The 20,649-nt window shown below is 38.1% G+C and overlaps 2 protein-coding genes across 2 annotated transcripts; both read left to right on the top strand.

The window, feature by feature from the left end:
- The first annotated feature begins 1,698 nt into the window (after positions 1-1,698).
- rcbtb2 (regulator of chromosome condensation (RCC1) and BTB (POZ) domain containing protein 2) lies at positions 1,699-12,784 on the top strand. Its single transcript, XM_085244014.1, has 12 exons — positions 1,699-1,902; positions 2,850-2,984; positions 3,645-3,795; positions 4,580-4,746; positions 4,826-4,984; positions 5,339-5,446; positions 5,554-5,696; positions 5,953-6,143; positions 9,068-9,194; positions 10,711-10,850; positions 10,958-11,088; positions 11,201-12,784. Exons 2-12 carry the CDS (start codon positions 2,859-2,861, stop codon positions 11,339-11,341), a joined length of 1,584 nt encoding a protein of 527 aa, XP_085100140.1. The 5' UTR covers positions 1,699-1,902; positions 2,850-2,858; the 3' UTR covers positions 11,342-12,784.
- Positions 12,785-17,782: 4,998 nt separating this feature from the next.
- Positions 17,783-20,244, top strand: lpar6a (lysophosphatidic acid receptor 6a). Its single transcript, XM_085244012.1, has one exon. It carries the CDS (start codon positions 18,584-18,586, stop codon positions 19,637-19,639), a length of 1,056 nt encoding a protein of 351 aa, XP_085100138.1. The 5' UTR covers positions 17,783-18,583; the 3' UTR covers positions 19,640-20,244.
- The last annotated feature ends 405 nt before the right edge of the window (positions 20,245-20,649 follow it).

The raw sequence follows: 20,649 nt of genomic DNA, 5'->3' as shown, positions 1-20,649 counted from the left end.
TCTTTCATGTGCTAGTCCCTTCTGCATATTAAGTCTCAGACAGACAATTGCACAAACATCACAGACAATGTATCATACACAACCTAATGTAGCTACCTACATACGAAACTTCACTATGCTATATATCATATGCATATAGATGTTGTTGAAACAATGTACACACTCACCGTTCTTGCATAGGCGGTCTTTAAATCTTTGGCAAAAACATGTGCTATCCCATCCACTGATATACACCAAGATGGTTATCAATGACTCCACCTGCTGGACTTAATAAAGGAATGCCCCATTGTGTCTGCTATAGTTCTCAATGAAATATGCAGTGGAGAGTCATCTCTTTCCAAAAATTTATTTGACTCTTTAAGACAGACTGATTATGCAGTAATCAGTGAAATATACAGATTATAGTTGTGTCATTGCAGGGACTGAACCAGTGAACAGCGAACACATCACATATTTTATTTTACACCGTGCATTTATTTTATGTATTTATTTTTTTTAATGTAATAACATAAGACATGTAACTTGGGATGCAGTGTTACGATTTCAGAAATGCACATAGACTTGTTGTTCAAATCTGTACTCAACAAGCTCACACTCAGCAAAGTTATATGCAAACACCTGCACACACTCGAAGATGAAGGGGCATATATTTTAAGACTTGAGAAGAAGTGCATGATGAAAAAGCAACATCAAGGACTGCAGCAGAACACAAAATATAATACAAAGTAATGAGAAACATAATGAGGAAGTAAATGTAAGCGGACAATGAAGAGGGAGCAAATTTACAAGGGCATCATTATGCAGTTGGACATCGTTTCTGGAGGCAGTAATTCTAAAGCAGTGGTTTTCAGCTCCCCGAGGACTTCTTGTTTTAGGTGCTCTCTTGTCTGATTCAAATGATCTGTTGTTTTTTTTTTGTTTGTTTGTTTGTTTGTTTTTCAGGCAGCTGCAGCATTTAATACTCATTTTATCAATTGAATCACATTTTTGGAGTGGAGATTGGAGGTCCTTATGAGAACCTTTGTGTTTTGAGAGTACAGAGTGATGGGATAATAAAATAATTCAAACCACGCAATAACATGAGCTTGTACTAACTTAAACAAAATGCACCTTTCATGGGTCAAAAGACCGTGATTGGTCAGTTAGGGTCAAATATGTGATGTGTGTGGGCAAGCAAGTGTGTGTATTTGTGTGTGTGTCAGGAGTCAGGTGTCATTCTGTTTACATTCTACTGTTTTAACTTAAAGGAGATTAGCTCTCCATTGATACTGAAACTGTGCCTGTAGTTGTAATGGTACAGGACGACTCAGCCAGAAATGTATCACCCACATCTGTTTCACACCAGCAATTGTTTCCTAAAGTTCCACACAAAATTGATATTGGTATATCAACAACTCCTGAAAAGTAGGGTGAAATATTTTTTTTTCTTAAATAAATAAATAAATACAATGTATGTCACAGATGTTTAAACAACATGCAAAAATATTCTCCATTAAACTTATAACCCATGTGAGTCTTGGGTCGTTATGGTCTATTGACCAGTAATGTAACTTCACAAATAAAAGACTATTGGATTTATTTAATCTTGCATAATAGATGTCACTAATTACTGTATAATACCAATTTAACCTTGAAGCTCCCAGGTCCGATTTTCAGTAAACGCACCAAGTGACTACAGGAAGTGTGGTGTTGTGTGTGTATGTTTTTCAGGCGGTGGTGTAGCGATTAAAGCTAGCTACAACAAAGTGCAACCATAGGAGCTAACGTGAAGCTAGACCTACACCAGTTTGTCGGCATGACGTCCCCGGCAAAGTTATTTGAAAAATATGTTGGGTGACATGTTTTAGTATCTTTTTTTTTTAAATCAGAAAACGACCTCGCGGACTAAGCACTAGCTAGAAGGTAACGTCAACACTTGGAAGTACCAGCAACAACACCGCTCTTTACGCTAATTAGCTTGATAGATTTTGTGGGATAATTTCAGGTAGTAGTTTCATTGCTGACAGTTTATATATCAAAACCAACACACTTAGTTTTGCGGTGCTTGTTTGTGTTGTCTTCGGTATCTGCTAATTTGACGTATGGGACATCTTACCAGCAGAAACAGCAGCTGGTGGTCATGGTGGTGTATGTGTGTGTTTAAGGAGGTGTTGTCTGGGTTCATGCAAAGTGCAACTTCATATTTCTGCAAGGCAATGCAACAGCACTGTAAATTTGTCAGACGCGGCAATAAAAACAGGTTTTTGTGTTTGTTTGTTTTTGTGAATAAAAACTGAGCTGAAATATATTGTTAGCAATACAAGATAATTATCTTTTATAGGCGTTACAAATAATGATACACAGAAGATCAGACGAGTAGGTTTTACTGTTGATTGCAGTTTTCCATTTAACACACAGCCATAGACAGCTGTGTGGTTTGATAATAGAGAGTAATGGTGCAATCATTGAAACCGTTATATTTGAAATATTATGTTAGACTTTAGAGATGACATAATTTTGACTTTACTTTCTGTGGTAGTAAAGGTCACAGAACAGATGTACACGTTTTAATCTGTCTGCCCATCTAAATCTGAATGCTGCTGGTCACTCAAGAGGGATGATAAAGGTGGAAATTTAATAATCTTTTCTTTAACATATATGTATGCATTCCATGATACAGGGCAGAAAGTTCCTATTATCCAGTTTAATAACCATTTGAATACAATTAAACAACCAGACCATCAAAATATTTAACATGAAAACATACTCCTGCTTTTATCTGTGTTTTTCAGTTTATCTAATCAACCTTTCCTTTATTCCATAGTGAGTTAGATTCATATGCTTCTCCATGTTTTTTCTTTTTTTCACAGCTGAGTAGTATGCTGGACGTGGGAAAGTGGCCAGTGTTTGCACTTCTTCCTCCTGAGGAACTCCGGCTTATCCGGCAGGCTTGTGTATTTGGCAGTGCTGCAAATGAAGCCCTCTATGTCACAGTTAATGATGAGGTAACATTTGGAGTTTAAGCAAGGTTGCCTTCTTGTTCTTCTTTACGTGAAGCTGTCCTGAAGCACGCATAGAAGTCATTCATTTCTCTGTATTGATTTTTGAGTAGTTCTTGTTTTGAAGTGGATATAAAAATGCTCCAGGCCTTCTTGCTCTCTGCTTGATATGAGGTGCAGTTACAGGCACAGGGATAAGCAGATGGAATGAGGCTATCTTTAGCCATATGAGCTTAATGCCTGAGCCTTTGGAAAGGTGCAGTGCATGCCTAATCTTTCCACCCTTGCTTATTTGTTTGATGTTATGGAACAGCCAACTGTACCGTTAAATTGTATTTTGGTGGATTTCACTTTAAATTATGCCGTACATCACATTCAGCAGTCCCAGCATGAGCATGCTTGCTGCCGTTTTTTTTTTTTTCAGTCATAATTTTAGAAAGACAGTGTCTCAAATTATTATAGCCTGGTTTCAAGTGTAGTTAGTTAGTTTGTTTTAGTGTACCGGTGATCATAATTTGCAATTTGCCATCTTAGACAGATTAGATTAAGACAACTTCACCATTTTGTGATATAAAAAAAAAAATGCACAATAAATATGATCGAGTAATTCTTATTTGTAAATGTATATATTTAAAAAAAGACATTTTTAATGTTTTTTCTTTGCAGGTCTTTGCTTTAGGGACTAACTGTAGCGGCTGTTTAGGGCTTGGAGATCTTCAAAGCACTATTGAGCCACGCAGGATTGATGTCTTGTGTGGAAAGAAGATTGTGTCTCTAAGCTATGGAACGGGGCCACATGTGGTTATCGCCACTGCAGGTAATGTAGCTCCAAAACCTTTTTTTCTGTGTGTGTCACCAAGGAGAAATGTCTTCAGGAGGCAGAGGAATAAGATCACAAGCAAATGAGTCCAAACATGCAAAATGCATATTTTATTTGATATTTTATTTTTATTTTGTGCCACCATTGGCTTCATATTGTATCTAGTTTTTTAAGTGTGATTCTTTTTGGTCAAAGTGGACTTCTTGGCCAAGAGATGTGGTTGCATGCATACTTAAATTACGATTAAAAAATGCATTCAAACTGTTAAATTTCAAATACACATTCAATTTTCACTCATTCCTGTTTGGAATATTAAATTAAAATGTCTGAGAGTTGCTTTCAATGTGATTATTGCATGCTTATTTATTTGGATAATTGATTGCACCTTTAACTTTGATTAAAGCAACATAAAGGTATCTGTTTTCCTGTAATATGTGGTAATGATTAACTAACTCCACATCATCTGAGGGAGGCCAGTCAGTTTGAGGTTTTTTTTTGTTTTTTTATTTACATGTGGAAAAATCTTTGCTCAATCTGCATTTACAGTAAAAGAAGTTGCAAAAAAGTTAATTATGGATATGTTCTCGTGTACTTCATTTATACTGAGTCAATGCAACACTAAACTAAGTGAATCAAGGCATTTAATCGATATCTGTGATGTCTGATAAAAGTATGGCTGCTTAACTTGCAGTATATCATGTGAAATAGACTGCTTCTTATCTTTTAATGAAATATTAACTTCTGTGACAACATCAATAAACTTGCACTTGTTGCTGTGTAGATGGAGAAGTGTATGCCTGGGGCCACAATGGCTACAGCCAACTCGGAAATGGCACCACCAACCACGGGCTGACCCCTGCCCTGGTGTCCACTAATCTCCTCAGCAAGAGAGTGACAGAAGTGGCCTGTGGCTCCCACCACACTATTGCCCTCACAACTGATGGAGAGGTAAATTTTCCTCTACTTGCTTTGTTTCTGTTTAATCTGAGAATTTTTCTGGGTGGTGAGCATTCATCTTTGTGTTCAGGTGTACGCGTGGGGTTACAACAACTCTGGACAAGTTGGTTCAGGTTCTACTGCCAACCAGCCGACACCGCGTCGGGTCAGCAGCTGCCTGCAAAACAAGATTGTGGTAAACATAGCCTGTGGACAGCTCTGCTCTATGGCTGTACTGGACAACGGAGAGGTAACTGGTCACACCCATCTATACATGTTAACCATGATGAAGCAGAGAAAAACAAATTGGATTTCTAACAGTGTCTGAAATGAATTTGTGTTTACGCTCGATCTGAATGATGACAGCTTGAAGAACGGTCCTGGAGACAGTGGAGACAGTGGAGACAGTATAGTTTAAAAAAATTAACGTTCAGTCTCTGTCAGAAGACCTAAAATAGTATTGCATTTGTTTTTACACACAAAATCAGAATCTGAATTTCAGATTTAATTTAACAAAAAACCCAAGAATAAAAGTACTGTGATGTTCCGCACACTTATTGATAACGAGGTATGTGCATATCCCAAAATCGTCCATTGTTTCCAGATCTATGGTTGGGGCTATAATTGCAATGGACAGCTAGGTTTGGGCAATAATGGAAACCAGCAGACACCATGCCGAATCGCTGCCCTCCAGGGTGTAAACATTGTACAGGTAAGAGCTTAAAGAGGGATAAATCTAACAAAATATTGTTTTTGATTACTTATTTCTGTTTGCATGCATCTTAAATACCCTCTTTTTTTCTTTTTTTCCAAACACAGGTCGCTTGTGGATATGCACACACGTTGGCACTGACAGATGAGGGATTTGTTTATGCTTGGGGTGCCAACTCATACGGGCAGTTGGGAACAGGCAATAAGAGTAACCAAGCGCTCCCCACTCCTATAAACACAGACAAGGAGAGGTTAGTACTTTGTTACTTTGTTCCCATTGTAAATTACCAGCAGTACTTTGCTACCATAATAGGTCACAGATCCCTAGAATAACCAAACGTCTCAAACTCGTACAAATTCTTACACTTGTGGTTTTATGCTACGGAGTAGTAAGGGACTGATTGTTGACTGTAAAAGAACTTTATTAGAGAAATGTTCACTTTTCATATGGGCCTTTTTCTGTCTTAAGTTCAAATGTATATCTAGATTTGTGATTTTTCTCGGTAGGATAGTCGAAGTGGCTGCATGTCACACCAGTCACACGTCAGCAGCCAAGACACAGAGTGGACAAGTTCTGATGTGGGGTCAGTGTCGAGGTCAGGCTGTAGCCAGTCCCCATCTCGCACATTTCAGCAGCACTGATGATGTGTTCGCTTGCTTTGCCACACCGGCAGTCACGTGGCACCTCCTCTCAGTAGGTAAGAGTTTTATAGGACCATACATTTTTAAGTTATTTGACGAACACGCAGAAATTCACAGTGAAATACTTATATGCCTATCCAGCTGTATATAATTTTTTTTATCATTAGAATGTCACCCAACATGATTGCCTAACAGTAAAAGTTACTCCCCGTTATTTTTGTGGGAAGGGTGGTCTTAATGGCATCCATCTCTGTCGCCCATTTCAGCTGTTTCCTTGTGGGGTCAACTATTAGCTCCTTGGTCTTACAAACTTGCAGCTGAAGGTTTTTCTCCCTACACCAGTCACTTAGGTGGTTGATCTCTAACCGTCAAGCAGAGTCACTGTTTCGAGATCAAGTCCGCTACTGCTCTTTCGTCAGCGAAATTGGTGATTTGATTTTGATTTTGATTTATTGATTAGCATTCAAATTCAAATCTCAGTGAAAACAGTGAAAAAAACAAACAAACAAACAAACAGTGAAAACAGAACAAAAATCTACCATAAAGAAAGAAAGCATGAGACAAGGCTAATCAAAAGGTATTGGCTGAAGCATTTGCTTATTACGCCAACCCTTTTCACAAAATATCTTTTTGTATGCAGCTCCTGTACACAGGGCTTGAAGAAAATAATAAAACAAAGCAAAAACCAACCAAACAAACAAACAAAAAAAAAAAAAAAAAAAAAAAAAAAAAAAAAAATTATGGGAACTTGACGAAGTGGCCACACAGTCGTAGGTGTAGAGGAAGTACAGGAAAGGAGGAAGCAGATGAGACTTTGTGGTTTACATGTACCACCTGTGGTTTGCCAGTCAGGAAATTAAGGATCCACTTGCACTGAGAGAAGTGCAGGCCAAGGTCACATAGTTTAATAGCCAGCCTGGAGAGTATTTGTAAAATTGAAAAAGAATCCCAAAAGTCAAACTTTTACAATAATTGAAGGATTTTTTTTATTACATTTTTGACACTGACATTTACTTGTGTGTCTGGTTAGAGATAATTATGCAGTAGGCATTTATCAGTGTACCATAGGTACACATTCCTGCAAGTGGTCTGAGAAATAAACAGGAAACTCTGTTTGCACTTCATTTGCGACAAATGTTTATACAAACTCAACACAAACTGAAGAGCATTAACCTGTAACTGTGATAGCTTCATTTTTTTCTTTACACTCCAGTTAGGAAAGCTAATGTGATGAGCTAAATTTAAATATTGACTTAGCATTTAGGTGGACATTTTTTTAATGTTGGTAATATTTTATTGTCACCTGTGGCCTTAAAGAAATATATTTTCATTCCCTATATATAAATACCTCATAGAACTGTCTTTTGAACTGAAATGTAAAGAGAAGTTGTTTAAATTAGGGCTGAACGATATATCGCATTTGCGATAATATCGCGACATGATCAAGTGCAATTTTCTAACCGCAAAGGCTGCGATTATACTCTGGACATGTCCAAATTCATGGGCTGCATCCTCCTTTTGTAGACCGATTACGTCACAGCGACGCGCCGAAGGCTGTCCAAATTACTACCATATCCCAGAATTCATAGCGCGGCCCAGCCAAACTCCAGTTTCCAGCAATGGCGGCTGCTACTAAGTTTTAAAATTACTCATACTAATCTTTCTGGGTCACAAAATAAACTTTTAACATATTTTCAGGCGAGAAAGTAGTTGTGTAAACATCAAATATCTGCTCGGTTTATCAAGATATCCCATATTTGCAAAAGTGCTTCGACGTTTTCAGAGGCGTCTGCTACCCACCAGCTCGACAGCTAGCCGGGAGCTCGAGGGTTACTGATGCGGCCGAGAACGGCACAACTCCCGGCACATCATTTTCAGATCACCGCGGAGTTTCGCTGCTCGGGTTAAACGTAATATATAAGTCACTTAGACAACCTAAAAATGTTATTGTTGGGCTTTTTTCAGTGTTTTGTTTGTTCGTGAGTAAATCGGTTTGGCTGAGATTAAAGTTATTAGATTAGATAAAATAAAACTATTAATCCCCCGGGTGGGTTCCTCCTTGGTTTTCACACAGCTGACTAAACGTCAAACAGAAAACTTATTAAACAGAAGTATGAGACAGTCGAGAATTTACACCAGTGTCTGGTTATATTTTAGATAGCAAGAAGCAGACGGCCGAGTTTATTAAACTCCACCGAGACAGCGGTGACGCTAATCAGAACTAGACCGTCCAATTTCACGCCTTTAAATTTTAAAGGCGTGTTTGTGTGTGTGTTTATACAATTGCTATTATGTTTGAACTTTATGTGTAATGTTACTGACTGCAGAGATCAGTAAGATGTGTGTATTTTTTATTTATTAGTTTTATTTATTTAATATTATTTTTTAATTGAATGACTGTCTAGTAGTTCACAGATGTCGAAAAACTGAGTGTGGTAAAGCCACTGATTTTGTTTATGTATATTTCTGCAATCTGCACATTGTACTGACTTTCATTTTAATGTTTACACCAGGGTTCCTTGTCAGCACTTTATGCTCAGATGTTTGTAAGCTAAAAATAAACTATTGTGTATGTTCAAATATACTGTTGTGATTGAAGAAGTTAAATAAAAATGTCAGTCATCAATTCATGCATCACCTCATGTCATCATAACAGAGGTCTGTCTTCCAGGAAAGAACAGTTTAAAATTAATGTAATATAGTATTGGCCATACTATATGATGTATTGCTTGTCTTTGTTTAATAATACAGAAGACAAAGACCTTAAAAAATAATCGCATATCGCATCGCAATCGCAATATTGGGGCAAAAAATCGCAATTAGATTATTTTCCATAATCGTTCAGCCCTAGTTTAAATGTATGCTTAGCAAATTTATGTTTATTTTTAAGAGCAAAAAAACCCCAAGACCAAATGCTTGTATTTAACAAAAAATAAAATAAATAGTAATAATAATTTTATGTTGGTTTTTTTTTTGCCAGATGGTGATGATTACCTCACAGTTGCCCAGTCTTTGAAGAAGGAGTTTGACAGTCCAGATATTTCTGATCTGAAGTTCTTGGTTGATGGGAAGTGCATCCATGTTCACAAAGCTCTGCTAAAAATCAGGTACAGAAAACAAGAACATTCAGAGTCCTTTAGGTGATTCTTTTTTCTTTTTTTTTTAAAAAAGGACAATGTAGACTCATTAACCATGGAAGTCTGGAAAAGCTAATCCAGTCTTGTGGCATTTTGAGCAGCTGGTGTGTGACTGGAAGGGTGTAACATGCAGTGTATCGTTATCTTTGAGTGCACATAATGATCTGTGGAATGGAGACAATGTCTGCAGCTCTTCCTTTCTATTGTTGGGCCACCACACTCTGACTGTTTAAAAAAATTATATATATGAATGCACACTTTGCTTCTCTAACCTCTACTTTCAGCTTGGTCACATGGGTGTATTTTTTAAAATCCAGACAACCAATTTAGTCACTGCAGCAAAAACAATGAGCCATCTTTGTGTGTAAATATATATAACAAACACTTAATTTGTGCTGGTTTCCCTATATTTAAACTTCATATGCTAAACAGTTTCCTTATCTTCCTGTTAAACTCACGGGGTAGCAAAGACAAGCCTATTGTTTCCCGTGTTTCTTTTTATAACCACACTTGAACACAGAGTATCTGCATTCCAGTCCCTTGCTCTTTTGCACCGTCAGTAGGAAGGAGCCAGACTGTCTGCAGCTTTAACCTTAGTCCACTGGCTCACACGAATATGCAACAGTGGAAACTGTCTGCTTGCGCAAGATCACATGCAAATTATATGTTTAAGATGCATCAGAGAGTGAAGATTCAGTTGTTTTTTCAACCGTGTCCTGAGAAGCAATGGTAGAGGCACTGTTTTGAGCCATCAGAGATTTGCAGTGTGGAGAAAATTGAAGCAAAAAAACAAATAAAAAGATAAATGGTAATTAGTGGTAATTAATGCAGGCGCTTATAAGGAATAAAAGGTATTGCACTTGGCCTGTATTAGTAGGCATAGTCAAAAAGAATCTGTTAAAAAAAAAAAACCAACAACACAAAAAAACACAACAATTTTTCTTCTATTCTTCTATCCATCTACCCTTGTGGTTGTTTTTAACTGGTGGGTATTTAGATTAGATGCTGTTGAACACTAACAGGCATGGTATAGTCTCTGAATTCTAGGCTCCATGCTGGTAACCACATGCCTACCAATTCTGTGATCATGTGGACTCACCCGCTAAGACATTAACTTGCAATGCACTAAACATACATGTACCCTTCTAGCAGAATTCAAGGAACTATCAATAAGTAATTTCAACAGCAGAGTATAACTGCCACTACAACAGAAAACATGTTTTCATTGTAATGTATGATGGTATAAATTATTGGAAGTTGAAGCTGCTTTTTCTAGTTCAGTATGAAAATTGTGGATTTTTTTTTAAACCTCCTTTTTTTTAAAGTTTCTTGCTAATTTCCTTTTTTTCATTTGGTAATGCAGTTTCCTGTTGGCATAAGACTATATTTTGTCACCTGCACATGATAAAGTGTGATTGCCCATTAATTAAGTTAGTTTGAGTTAAACGTGCTTTTGTCACAAGTCTTCTGCTGTCTTTCTCGATAGGTGTGAGCATTTCCGAACACTGCTGAATGAATCTGACCAGGATGCTATAGAAATTCATCAGTTCTCATACTTGGTGTACAGAGCCTTCTTGGAGTATCTCTACACTGACACTATAAACCTGCCACCAGAGGACGCTATTGGTAAGGATAGACATGGATCACAGTTCTTTACAGCCCAGGAAATACTGCAACAAGTCAGTGCAGAATCTCGAACACAATCACGTGTGTTTTTGTTTTTGTGTGTGCAGGGTTGCTTGACTTGGCCACGTTCTACCGAGAAACAAGACTGAAGAGGCTGTGCCAGGAAACGATCAAGAGAGGCATTTCTGAAGAAAACGCCATCACTCTGCTCTCTGCTGCTGTCAAGTATGAGGCGCGGGTAAGCTTATAGCCCCTGATACATAGTCAAAGCACCATGGTGGTGGAGGCGTGCACAGTAGCTAGTCAGTTATACTCCTCAGCACTGACCAGACAGCCCTCTTCATTTTTAGGACCTGGAGGAATTCTGCTTCAAGTTTTGTGTCAACCACCTAACGGCTGTCACGCAGACCCAGGCCTTTGCCGACATGGATCACGACCTGCTCAAGAACTTCATTAGTAAAGCCAGTCGCTACGGGGCCTTCAAAAACTGACTACTGGGCCCCTGTTGTGATGTATTCAGCACATTAAAGTTTAATCTCAGTGACGAGAGTCCATTCTAGACCAAAGTAAACACCCAGCAGATCAGCGCCTCAAACACGTGGCACTAAGGATGTAAATACCTGAGAGGTAAATGGTTTAAGGCCCCACTCACCAAGTGATTCTTCTTTGTTACCTTTCTGAAGCTAGCCCAAACACGGTGCTTGGTTGGAACATAGATACAGGTTTATGCCACTAGTCCTGTAACAAGCACACAATGCTGAGGCTGAATAAAAGGATGTGCCACACTGGTCAAGGTTTACCAAGACAGCCAGTACGTGGACATGTCACAGTAATCAGCTTGGACTGGATACCTGAAAATGCTGAACATACTAAACGTAATCTGTTGTGATAGAATTGTTTGATTTGGTATTTGAATCGTTTTTATCATGCTGCCCTTTTAACAGTTCCTAATGCAATCAGTATGTCGTAAGTTATCTGCGGTCAGCATAGACAGGATCTAAAAATTTACCAAGTCAGCTATAAATGAACTCTTCACATTGTGCTGCTTTTCTTTGAAGCCTTCATTCTAAAATGTTCTGGATTTGGAGGCATTTTATGAGGGAAACACATGTAAAACTGCAACCTGTTTCCCCCCCATTTGTTTTTGTTTTTATCTGCTTTATGATTATATTTGTTAAGCTCGCATAACATATTTTGCCACTTTTTTAAAGTTTCAGTTATTCTTCAGTTCTTCATATACCATCCAAACTTGTGGTCTGACATTTGTGTTCACTAACTTTTGCACTTTTTTGCTGTAGAAAGTTGTTTTTCCCACCATATGCTGACTGATAGGAAAAGGAGCAGTGAGTGAAAAGAGAGCATGCTATTGCATGTGTACTTGTACAGTTGTTCAGACTAACCCTCTCTATGCAGCTGGAAACAAAGTTTGACTTTCACAAACGTGTTGAGTCTTGTGTACACTGTACAGTAGATGCAGCTGATTTTTTACAGCTGCATTTCATTGTATGTTTACAGATTTTTTTGTTAATTGTGTTTTTGTTTTTTTTAATTATTGCTATTCTTAACATATTGGCAGCAAGCTTCTGTTCCCTTTTTACAAGATTTTTGCTTTTTTAATATGCATCTCTGGATAGTAAATAGTTGTGCCAACTCACTTCGTTGGAGCTCAAGTCTAATAAAGGGCCTCATGGTCTTTAAATGCAGTTACCAGATAATTACATCAGGAATTCCCAAATCTGCTTAAATGGATATAACTAAATGTGATCACTTAAACAAGCTGATTGGAATGTTTGTTTGTTTTTGTTTTCTTTTTTGGAACTTTTTGGTAATGTTTTTAATTTGTATGGAAAGCAAGCTGCAACCTGCTAACTTTGGCACTAATGGGAATATAGGAAAATGGCAATTATAAATACATATTAAAACAAATAACAACATATGTTGTTGAGGGTGTTCTTAAAAAGCTCTTGTCATGTCATTACCATGCAAATGCTTTAGAAACATTTGACATGAAGTAGTGTTTTTGTTTTGTTTGTTTGTTTCTTTGGTTTTTAGGGGGTGAGAGTGAAATGTATGGAAATGAAAGTCACGAATTTAAAAAATAAAACATGCGTTACTTCATGTAAAGTTGTAACATTGCAGGTGCCATTAACCAGTAAGTGGTTGCTATGATATCAACATTTTAAGACACGCACATGCAGTGCACTTTGGCTCTTCATCTCCACCAAGAAGCGGAACAGGCTCATTTTCACTTCTTCCTGCAAGAGAGAGTCTAACGTCACATGTGCCTGCGTGTTTCCTGAAGGTATGTCTTTAGTACCATATCATCAAGTGAGATTTCATATACCTTCCACAGAATAACAGGATGTGGTCAAAATTAAGATGCCAGACAAGTTGGCAGAATCAAGTTTAATAGAATTTGTTGATTTTTTTATCTTGACACAACTCTACCCGACAGAAAATGTGTTTGAGGACATGTTATGATGAAAGGCAGAGATTCCAGTTCAGTTACTTTATCCCACCTGGTGGCCACAGAACAAATGATGTTCAATTTATTTCCGCACGGCTTTGAAGATCACTGTGATTGTCAGTATGACGATTATTTTGCGTCACGATCCTGCTGCCAAACCACTCATGGAAATTCCAATATCTAATAGGTTCCATCCATGACATTTAAGTTGTGGAATTACTAAAAGGTACTTTTCTTTTTTCATGTGTGTGTATTTGTGTTGAATTAACTTTACACCTTCCAAAGGACTTGTACATCATGTACAATTACTCAACGTGGTTTTGCACAGAATGAGGAAGGACGTGCAACAGCTAACAGTAACTGGCCCTGTGCCATGTACAAATCCTCCTTTACTGAGGCTAAATGCCATTTTAATTTCTGAATTATTTTGGCATGATATGACCCTCTGATTAGATGAATACCACATGGAATGAAGCGAAGAAAGAAAAGATTTATATAAAAGCAAAAAGTGAAGGACCTCAAAATTGTGCCTTAGTAGATGCCTGCACTTAATATCATTTCCACTACTTACTTTCAGTAGTTCAAAGTAAAGGGTAATCTACAGTTTGTTTACTTTTCCTCTTATAGTCTACTTGGGGCTAAAAAATAAAGCAGTCTCTCCAGTGATGTATTTTGTAAGTGGAATAAGCTGTTGGTTTGATAGAGCTCTTTAACTTGTCACAGGGCTTTTTTTCAATATCAGTTTGTGTGGTTGGTTCATCTACCCACTTTGTTTACATCACAGTTGTAAAATTACACACTTTGTGTACATCAAATCCTTGCTGCAGCAGAATGCTAGCACTTTCTGATAAGTCTCGTGACTTAGCATCTGGGAAACCTGTTTTTAAAAAGAAAGAAAGAAATGCAGGCAGGCCTTTGCCCTAGAAACAACCCAAACACCACTCTGCATACCTATTCAGCCATGCAAAATAGCTTGTTCTATTCAAGCTTGCAATAGAGTTGGGGGTTTTTTAACCATGAGCCAAATTAAACGCTGTGGTTTTATCAGCTTCCTCCCAGTAATGGGAGATGGCTATGAGGTTTGCAAATGAATAAAAACACAGAAAATTGAAAATGGCAAATAAAATCTCTGTGCACTGCTGAGAGTGTTACTTAGTTCATACAATGTCAGGACCCCAGTAATACTGGTTTTTGAATCTCTTTAATACTCGTACTTGCAGTTTTCTTGCATGCAACACTGTTTAGTTAAATTTAGGACATACAGTGATTGCATGTGACACTGTGCTGGATTCAGCATGTAGCGGTTAATGAAGAGCTGTAGGTTGGTTGATAAACAATCAAGCCTCAAACGCTTTTATATGCAAGTTGTTCACTGTCACTTCATATTCTGCTGCATATTGCATATGTATAAAGCTTGACGGTTTGAGATTATAAATTTAGCACTAGAAAGACTGCTAACTTTAAAAAAAAGACATGGGTTACAATGACTTTATTTTTTCAGTACAGTACAGGCCACTAAGTTTCAGTGAGGGCAGAGGTTGGTGGGTGGGAAGTACTTGTTTAACAAAGTAGACGAAAGCTTTAGCTGATAAGGCTGCGTGGGGGAGCATGCTGCCCTTCATTCTGCCACAGACCTACTGCAAACTGTGTATTCTAATATCAAAGCTGGCATGGTTCAGCATACGTAGGAAGAAAAAAATTTCCCAAAAAGATGACGATTATGATAATGAAGTTGTAATTACCATATATTTCACTTACATCATGCAGGCACTGGGGAAACTTCTTTCTGGGCGTGCTTTGATCATCCACTTAGCCTGATAAGACATTTGTCTTGAAAAAAAGGTTTTAAAACAGTTTCAAAAAATATGTTTTTAATGTGACAGAATGATTGTGTACTTGTTCAGGTTTGTTGTGCTGGGATGCGTCAGTGGTTTGTGTATATCCACTGCAGTTCTGCTGTGGTTTAACGTACTTGTAGATGGCATCACAGCGTTTGTAAAGTCCCTGTTTCCAGAGAGAGAGTGGAACACAATTAGATGAAAGCCGTTTCACTCTCAGACTAGCCACTCATCAGAATGCGCTCTTGCTGAGACATTAGACATTATTTTCTTTTGGATTGCTCTCTTTTCATCTTGAGGAACTCAGAAACAAAGTTTTGTGGCTTACAAAATGTGTTATTTTAGATATTTTTTAAAGACTTTGAATTAAAACGTGGCCAGGCTTTCTGATTTGGATCATTGTTTTCAATGTATTCTAAAATGATACAGCAATTTAATGATATTTAAACGTCACTGAAGTGAGCCCTAGTCTCTATCTTTTGATTCACACAGACTTTAGGCTTGTGACGTGATGTGATAGACAGTTAAAAAATAAATTCAAGTGGTATTTAATTTTTTTTTTTTTTTTTTTTTTACAACATGTGGTTGTCATTGCTACTCCTGACCACATTATACAACAACAACACGTGTCATAAAACTGCTTTTATTTGAAGACTTGGCCTTGGGGGTGCCAGACAATTTCCTGGCATTGTGAGAAATTTAACAGTCCAGGGATTTCAGGCGCATGTTTTTGTTTAGTGACCACATACTTGCATGTGAAGAGCTTGTTTTTATGTGCTCCATGGAACAACTTTGAGAGGGAAAGACAATAGTACAGGTTTTTCTATTTTCTCGCACATTGCATTCTAGCCTTGATCATGTTTGCTTTGTGGTAGGCTGACAAAGAGACGCACGCTGAGCCATAAAACAACCTCTTGTTGGACTATTTTTGGTAGCTCTCAAGTCTAAATTAACCATCTTTGGGTTCTGGGTCATGTTTTTGTCAGTAATATCAGGAAAATGTTATGGTAACAGTAACGAGCGAAGTAGGTTATCTTATCTTTGCCTGAGTGTTTTGAATTACAAAGAGTACATCTGGCAGAAAAACAGTTGCTTGATCTCACAGACAAGCATTTGTTTACTGGCAGGAAAACTAACCAGGTACTCAGTTTCCTATTTGACACAGTAGAAGCCAACACAAATAGACTCAAAGGGTTTATAGCATTTGCTCACCACAGGCCTGATCAAGGGGCTGAGAACTCTTTTAACCCTTGTGTGGTGTTCGTATTTTTGTTACTCAGCCAGTGTTCATGGGTCTGGTGGACCCGCTAGAGTTTTGGCTTTCCAAATTAACACTATCAAACAATTTTATGTTAAATTACTCAACAGATGTTTACTTCATCCCAATTACAAGACATATGAACAGCAAACATGGTTAATTTTTTCCCTTTACCTTTGTTAGATCACATTTATGAATTAATGTGCTTCTCGTTTTTCTTTTATATAAAATGTTATAAATAAATCAGTTATAATCAAGTGGAGTGAGTGGAAAGACACAACACATTTACACGTGAAAAAATAATTAATTGTTTAATTTTTCTTTTGAAAAAACTGAACACGGGTCTCACAGACCCGAACACCATACAAGGGTTAAGTTGCCTGAGAACAGTTCTAAACTGCACATTCCCCCGTACTAAGCTACTTCATTCACAACACATACCCCAATGTTTTTTACTGACTGCCAAGGAGAGAGTTACTGCAAAAGGATAGCCAGAATGCCCCAAGAAGAGAAGGTTGTGTCCATGGAGTGACAGGGGCAGGAGAAAAAAAACCTGCTGAACAGAAGGAGAGCTTTCTGTTCGTCCTCATTACTAATGTCCTTTTGAAAATAAAAATCGGTTCTTCAGCAGAAGCTTTAGCTGCCCACACAGGTCGTCACAAACAAGAAGAAGACAGCTGAATTTTCCCATACTTTCTGTCAGATGAGTGGAGACCCTGTGGGGTTTCAGAGAACTTCTCAGGCACTTTTGGCCTCCTGCTGTTATTAACAGCTTAACTAATGAGGGGAAAAATAATAAAATCAAGCCTTTTTAAAATGAAAAAGTATATTAGCAGTAAAGTGTTACAATAACAAAAGTAATAGCTCTTATTAAGCTAAAAAAAAAGTGTTTCCAACATCCCAACTCAATTTCAAAGTAGGTAGTGATGAGAGGAGGTGAAGTGCAGTATTTTTAGCTGTAGACATGTTGTAGCCTATGTTGTACAGCGTGACATATTTTATTATCCAAACATGTAACCCATTTGTAGAAAGCAAATATTTTACCTATTTTTCTTGTCTCAATAGATGAAAATTTTTATGTGCTTTTACAAAAACAAATATTCAGCAATTACAAGCTTAACATTTTACTGAAAAACGGGTCAAGAGAAAAACTTGAACCTTTTCTTTTAAATGTATTTCAGTGATCTGTGTTTCAAATTCTGTGACAGTATTTTAGAGTAACTATGAGCTCATTTTTTAAATTAAGTTTCCTCTCAATGCACTTCTGTTTATGTGGTTGACTGTAAAAGCAGACAAAGGAGTAGGAGGACCAGAGGCAGTGGGAGGAGTTACTACAGCTTCTCTCTCTTCTACCCAAACTGCAAAAAACTGCCGGGTACAAAGGAGTAGTCGAGCCTGAGTGGTGTGATGAGTGGTGAGCAAAAGACCCCGAGGCTGTATGAAGAGGAGTGAGAGAGATACTGGTTGAGCAACTAGGTTAGTAAAACAAAGAAGGGAAAGGAAAGAGAAACTGAGGGCAGACAGAAGACAAAAACACATTGAATTGTCACGCTGAGAGCTCTGCTTGGAAAGAACCATGGTCATTTGTGGTCATGACCATGTGGGAGATGGAAAGCTTATGACGACTTCACTGATTCGGAGCTGAGAAGAACAAAACCACAAGGCTGGGTTTTGACAAAGAACAAGAATCCTGCCATGAGGTCACTTCTCTAATGGACCTGAATGTGGATTTCCCATTTCTCTCTTTGTGGATTGAGCAGCTCGTGATTATTTGGGACCTTGAGAGCAAAAAGGTGGCACATTCATGTGACTGATTTATCTGAGTAAGTAAAGCTAACCCTCTAACTTGTGGGGTGCTGTCTGGCCGAGAGACAGGGCAGGGGGAGGGGAAGACACTCCAGCCTGGATCTCTGTCCTCTGGGAGGGGTCTTTTCAACTGAGGTAACCCCCGAAATAACATCCAGAAAAGGGAGGGAAACATGCAGCAATATGCACCGCCGTGTTGAACAAAAAAAAAAAAAGTTGCTCTAATGGATTGAGCATCTCTCAGTACTGAACTGTTCTCTTCTTCATAATTCATTCATGGTCAGTTGATCGTGCTGGAAATACCTTTCCCTGAAGAGCTATTGCATAACAAACACTTCCCATCCCTGCAATCTTAAAACTGATAATGATAATGTACAACAACTCTTCAATATCCAACTCATGCATCAAGAATGATGGGTTCAAATATCCACTATACAGTACGGTCTTCAGCATTGTATTTGTTGTTGGACTTATCACCAACGTTGTGGCCATCTATATATTCTCCTGCTCTCTGAAAATGAGGAATGAGACCACAACCTACATGATAAACTTGGTATTGTCTGACCTTCTGTTTGTCTTCACCCTGCCGCTACGGGTCTTCTATTTCATCAACCAGAACTGGCCTTTTGGAGGGATTCTCTGTAAATTGTCTGTGTCACTTTTCTACACCAACATGTATGGCAGTATTCTCTTCCTCACCTGCATTAGCGTGGACAGGTTTTTGGCCATTGTGCACCCCTTTCGCTCAAGGACGCTCAGGACCAAGCGCAATGCTAAAATAGTATGTGTTGGTGTATGGGTGCTGGTGCTTTCAGGCAGTATCCCCACAGGATTCTTGTTGGATACCACCTCAAATGAAAAAGGAAATGCCACTTACTGCTTTGAGAATTTCTCATCCAAGCAGTGGAAATCATCCCTCTCTAAAGTGGTGATTTTCATAGAGACAGTAGGCTTCCTCATCCCCTTGCTACTCAACGTATTTTGCTCCATCATGGTGTTACAGACTCTGCGCCGTCCCCAAACTATCAGCCGTGGTGGGAACATGAACAAGAAAAAGATCCTGCGTATGATAATCGTGCACCTTACTATTTTCTGTTTTTGTTTCATCCCCTACAATGTAAACCTGGTTTTCTATGCTCTAGTCCGTACTAAAATTTTAGGAGGCTGTTATGAGGAGTCGGTGGTTCGAACCATCTATCCAGTAGCCCTCTGCATTGCTGTATCCAACTGCTGCTTTGATCCCATTGTTTATTACTTCACCTCAGAGACCATTCAGAATAGCTTCAAGAGGAAGTCTCAGACCACTTGTAAATATGACAGCAAGTTCTCTGAGGCTCTGCACTCAGAATCCACCACCAATCTGCAGTGTAGTCTAAGTCATCTAAAAGCTAAAGTCTTTCACGGTGAGTCTTCAGTGTGAAAATGGGGTCGCTACGTCCAGGGTAAAAGATAAAACTCATCCATCCATTAAAAAAAAAGACAGATCTGATTTTTTGTTGTTTTTTTGTTTCGTTGAACGCTTTATCTGTTTTAGTCTCAGGGCAAATGTCCGGATCTGGTCTTCACAGCCTCTGTTTTGCAGTATTAACATATGAACTTTTTCACAACTGTGGTTTTAATGTTACTACTTTCTAATTTTCATTTCCTGTGGAGTGAAATGTAATTATGTAAAGCACAATTAAAGTCGTCTATGACGTTTAAGGGAAAGTGATCACTGAACAGCAGGACAGTTATGAAACTGACTGCTTCATATGCTTGTGCGTTTGTACATTTCCGTGGTAAGTTGTGGTGCTAACTTTAGACTGTTATCTATTTAATTAACATAAAGGTATATCAAGCTATAAATGTGCAGGGCTTTTTTTTTCTTTAAATGTACAGATAGATCACATAAGCGCCCTGTTGTGTTTGGCTGGTATTTCATGTTTGGACTCGATGTCTTTAATGACCTTAAATGCACTGACTGAGTTCCTCATGCTGCACTCATGCCACAGCAATGAATAAAAGTTATGTAATACCTAAAACAAATGATTGCATCTGAAACTTTTTGTCATTTGAATCAACAACATGCTCTTAATGCTAAAATTTCTGTGGTTTGTATTGTTAAACGTGGCAGCTCCGGAATATACAAATATGTTACTGGCACATTACACGCTTATTTGCATTTAACTGTCGTGACATCGGACTTCCAGTTCCAGTTCCAGTGGTGACTAAAAAGTTAAAAACTGTTGTAGCATCCTGCACCAAGCAAAACAGAGCAAAACCTCTTGTTGCTAAAAATGTTTCGAGGATTAGTCTTGCACGCAAAGAGGTTGTACAATTGTGGAAGCAGAAAGTCTTTTGGAGATCGGTAAAAAGAAGAAGTGTTTTTGTTGCTAACTGACAAAAACATACTCTTAAAATTTGTCACCAAACAACTTGTAAAAGAAATAC

Source organism: Mchenga conophoros, linkage group LG14, assembly GCF_057382185.1.
Source record: "Mchenga conophoros isolate Kocher_MC1m ecotype Shallow Benthic linkage group LG14, M_conophoros_male_GT1.1, whole genome shotgun sequence".
NCBI classification, from domain to species: domain Eukaryota; kingdom Metazoa; phylum Chordata; class Actinopteri; order Cichliformes; family Cichlidae; genus Mchenga; species Mchenga conophoros.
The sequence above is the reverse complement of the archived record's forward strand: the minus strand, read 5'-3'. Positions and strand labels throughout refer to the sequence as shown.

Coding starts and splice junctions, on each gene's coding strand:
- rcbtb2 (XM_085244014.1), top strand. CDS start 2,859: ATGCTGGACGTGGGAAAGTGGCCAGTGTTTGCACTTCTTCCTCCTGAG. Junction 4,985..5,338: donor CTGTACTGGACAACGGAGAG/GTAACTGGTCAC, acceptor CATTGTTTCCAG/ATCTATGGTTGGGGCTATAA. Junction 9,195..10,710: donor AAAGCTCTGCTAAAAATCAG/GTACAGAAAACA, acceptor CTTTCTCGATAG/GTGTGAGCATTTCCGAACAC.
- lpar6a (XM_085244012.1), top strand. CDS start 18,584: ATGATAATGTACAACAACTCTTCAATATCCAACTCATGCATCAAGAAT.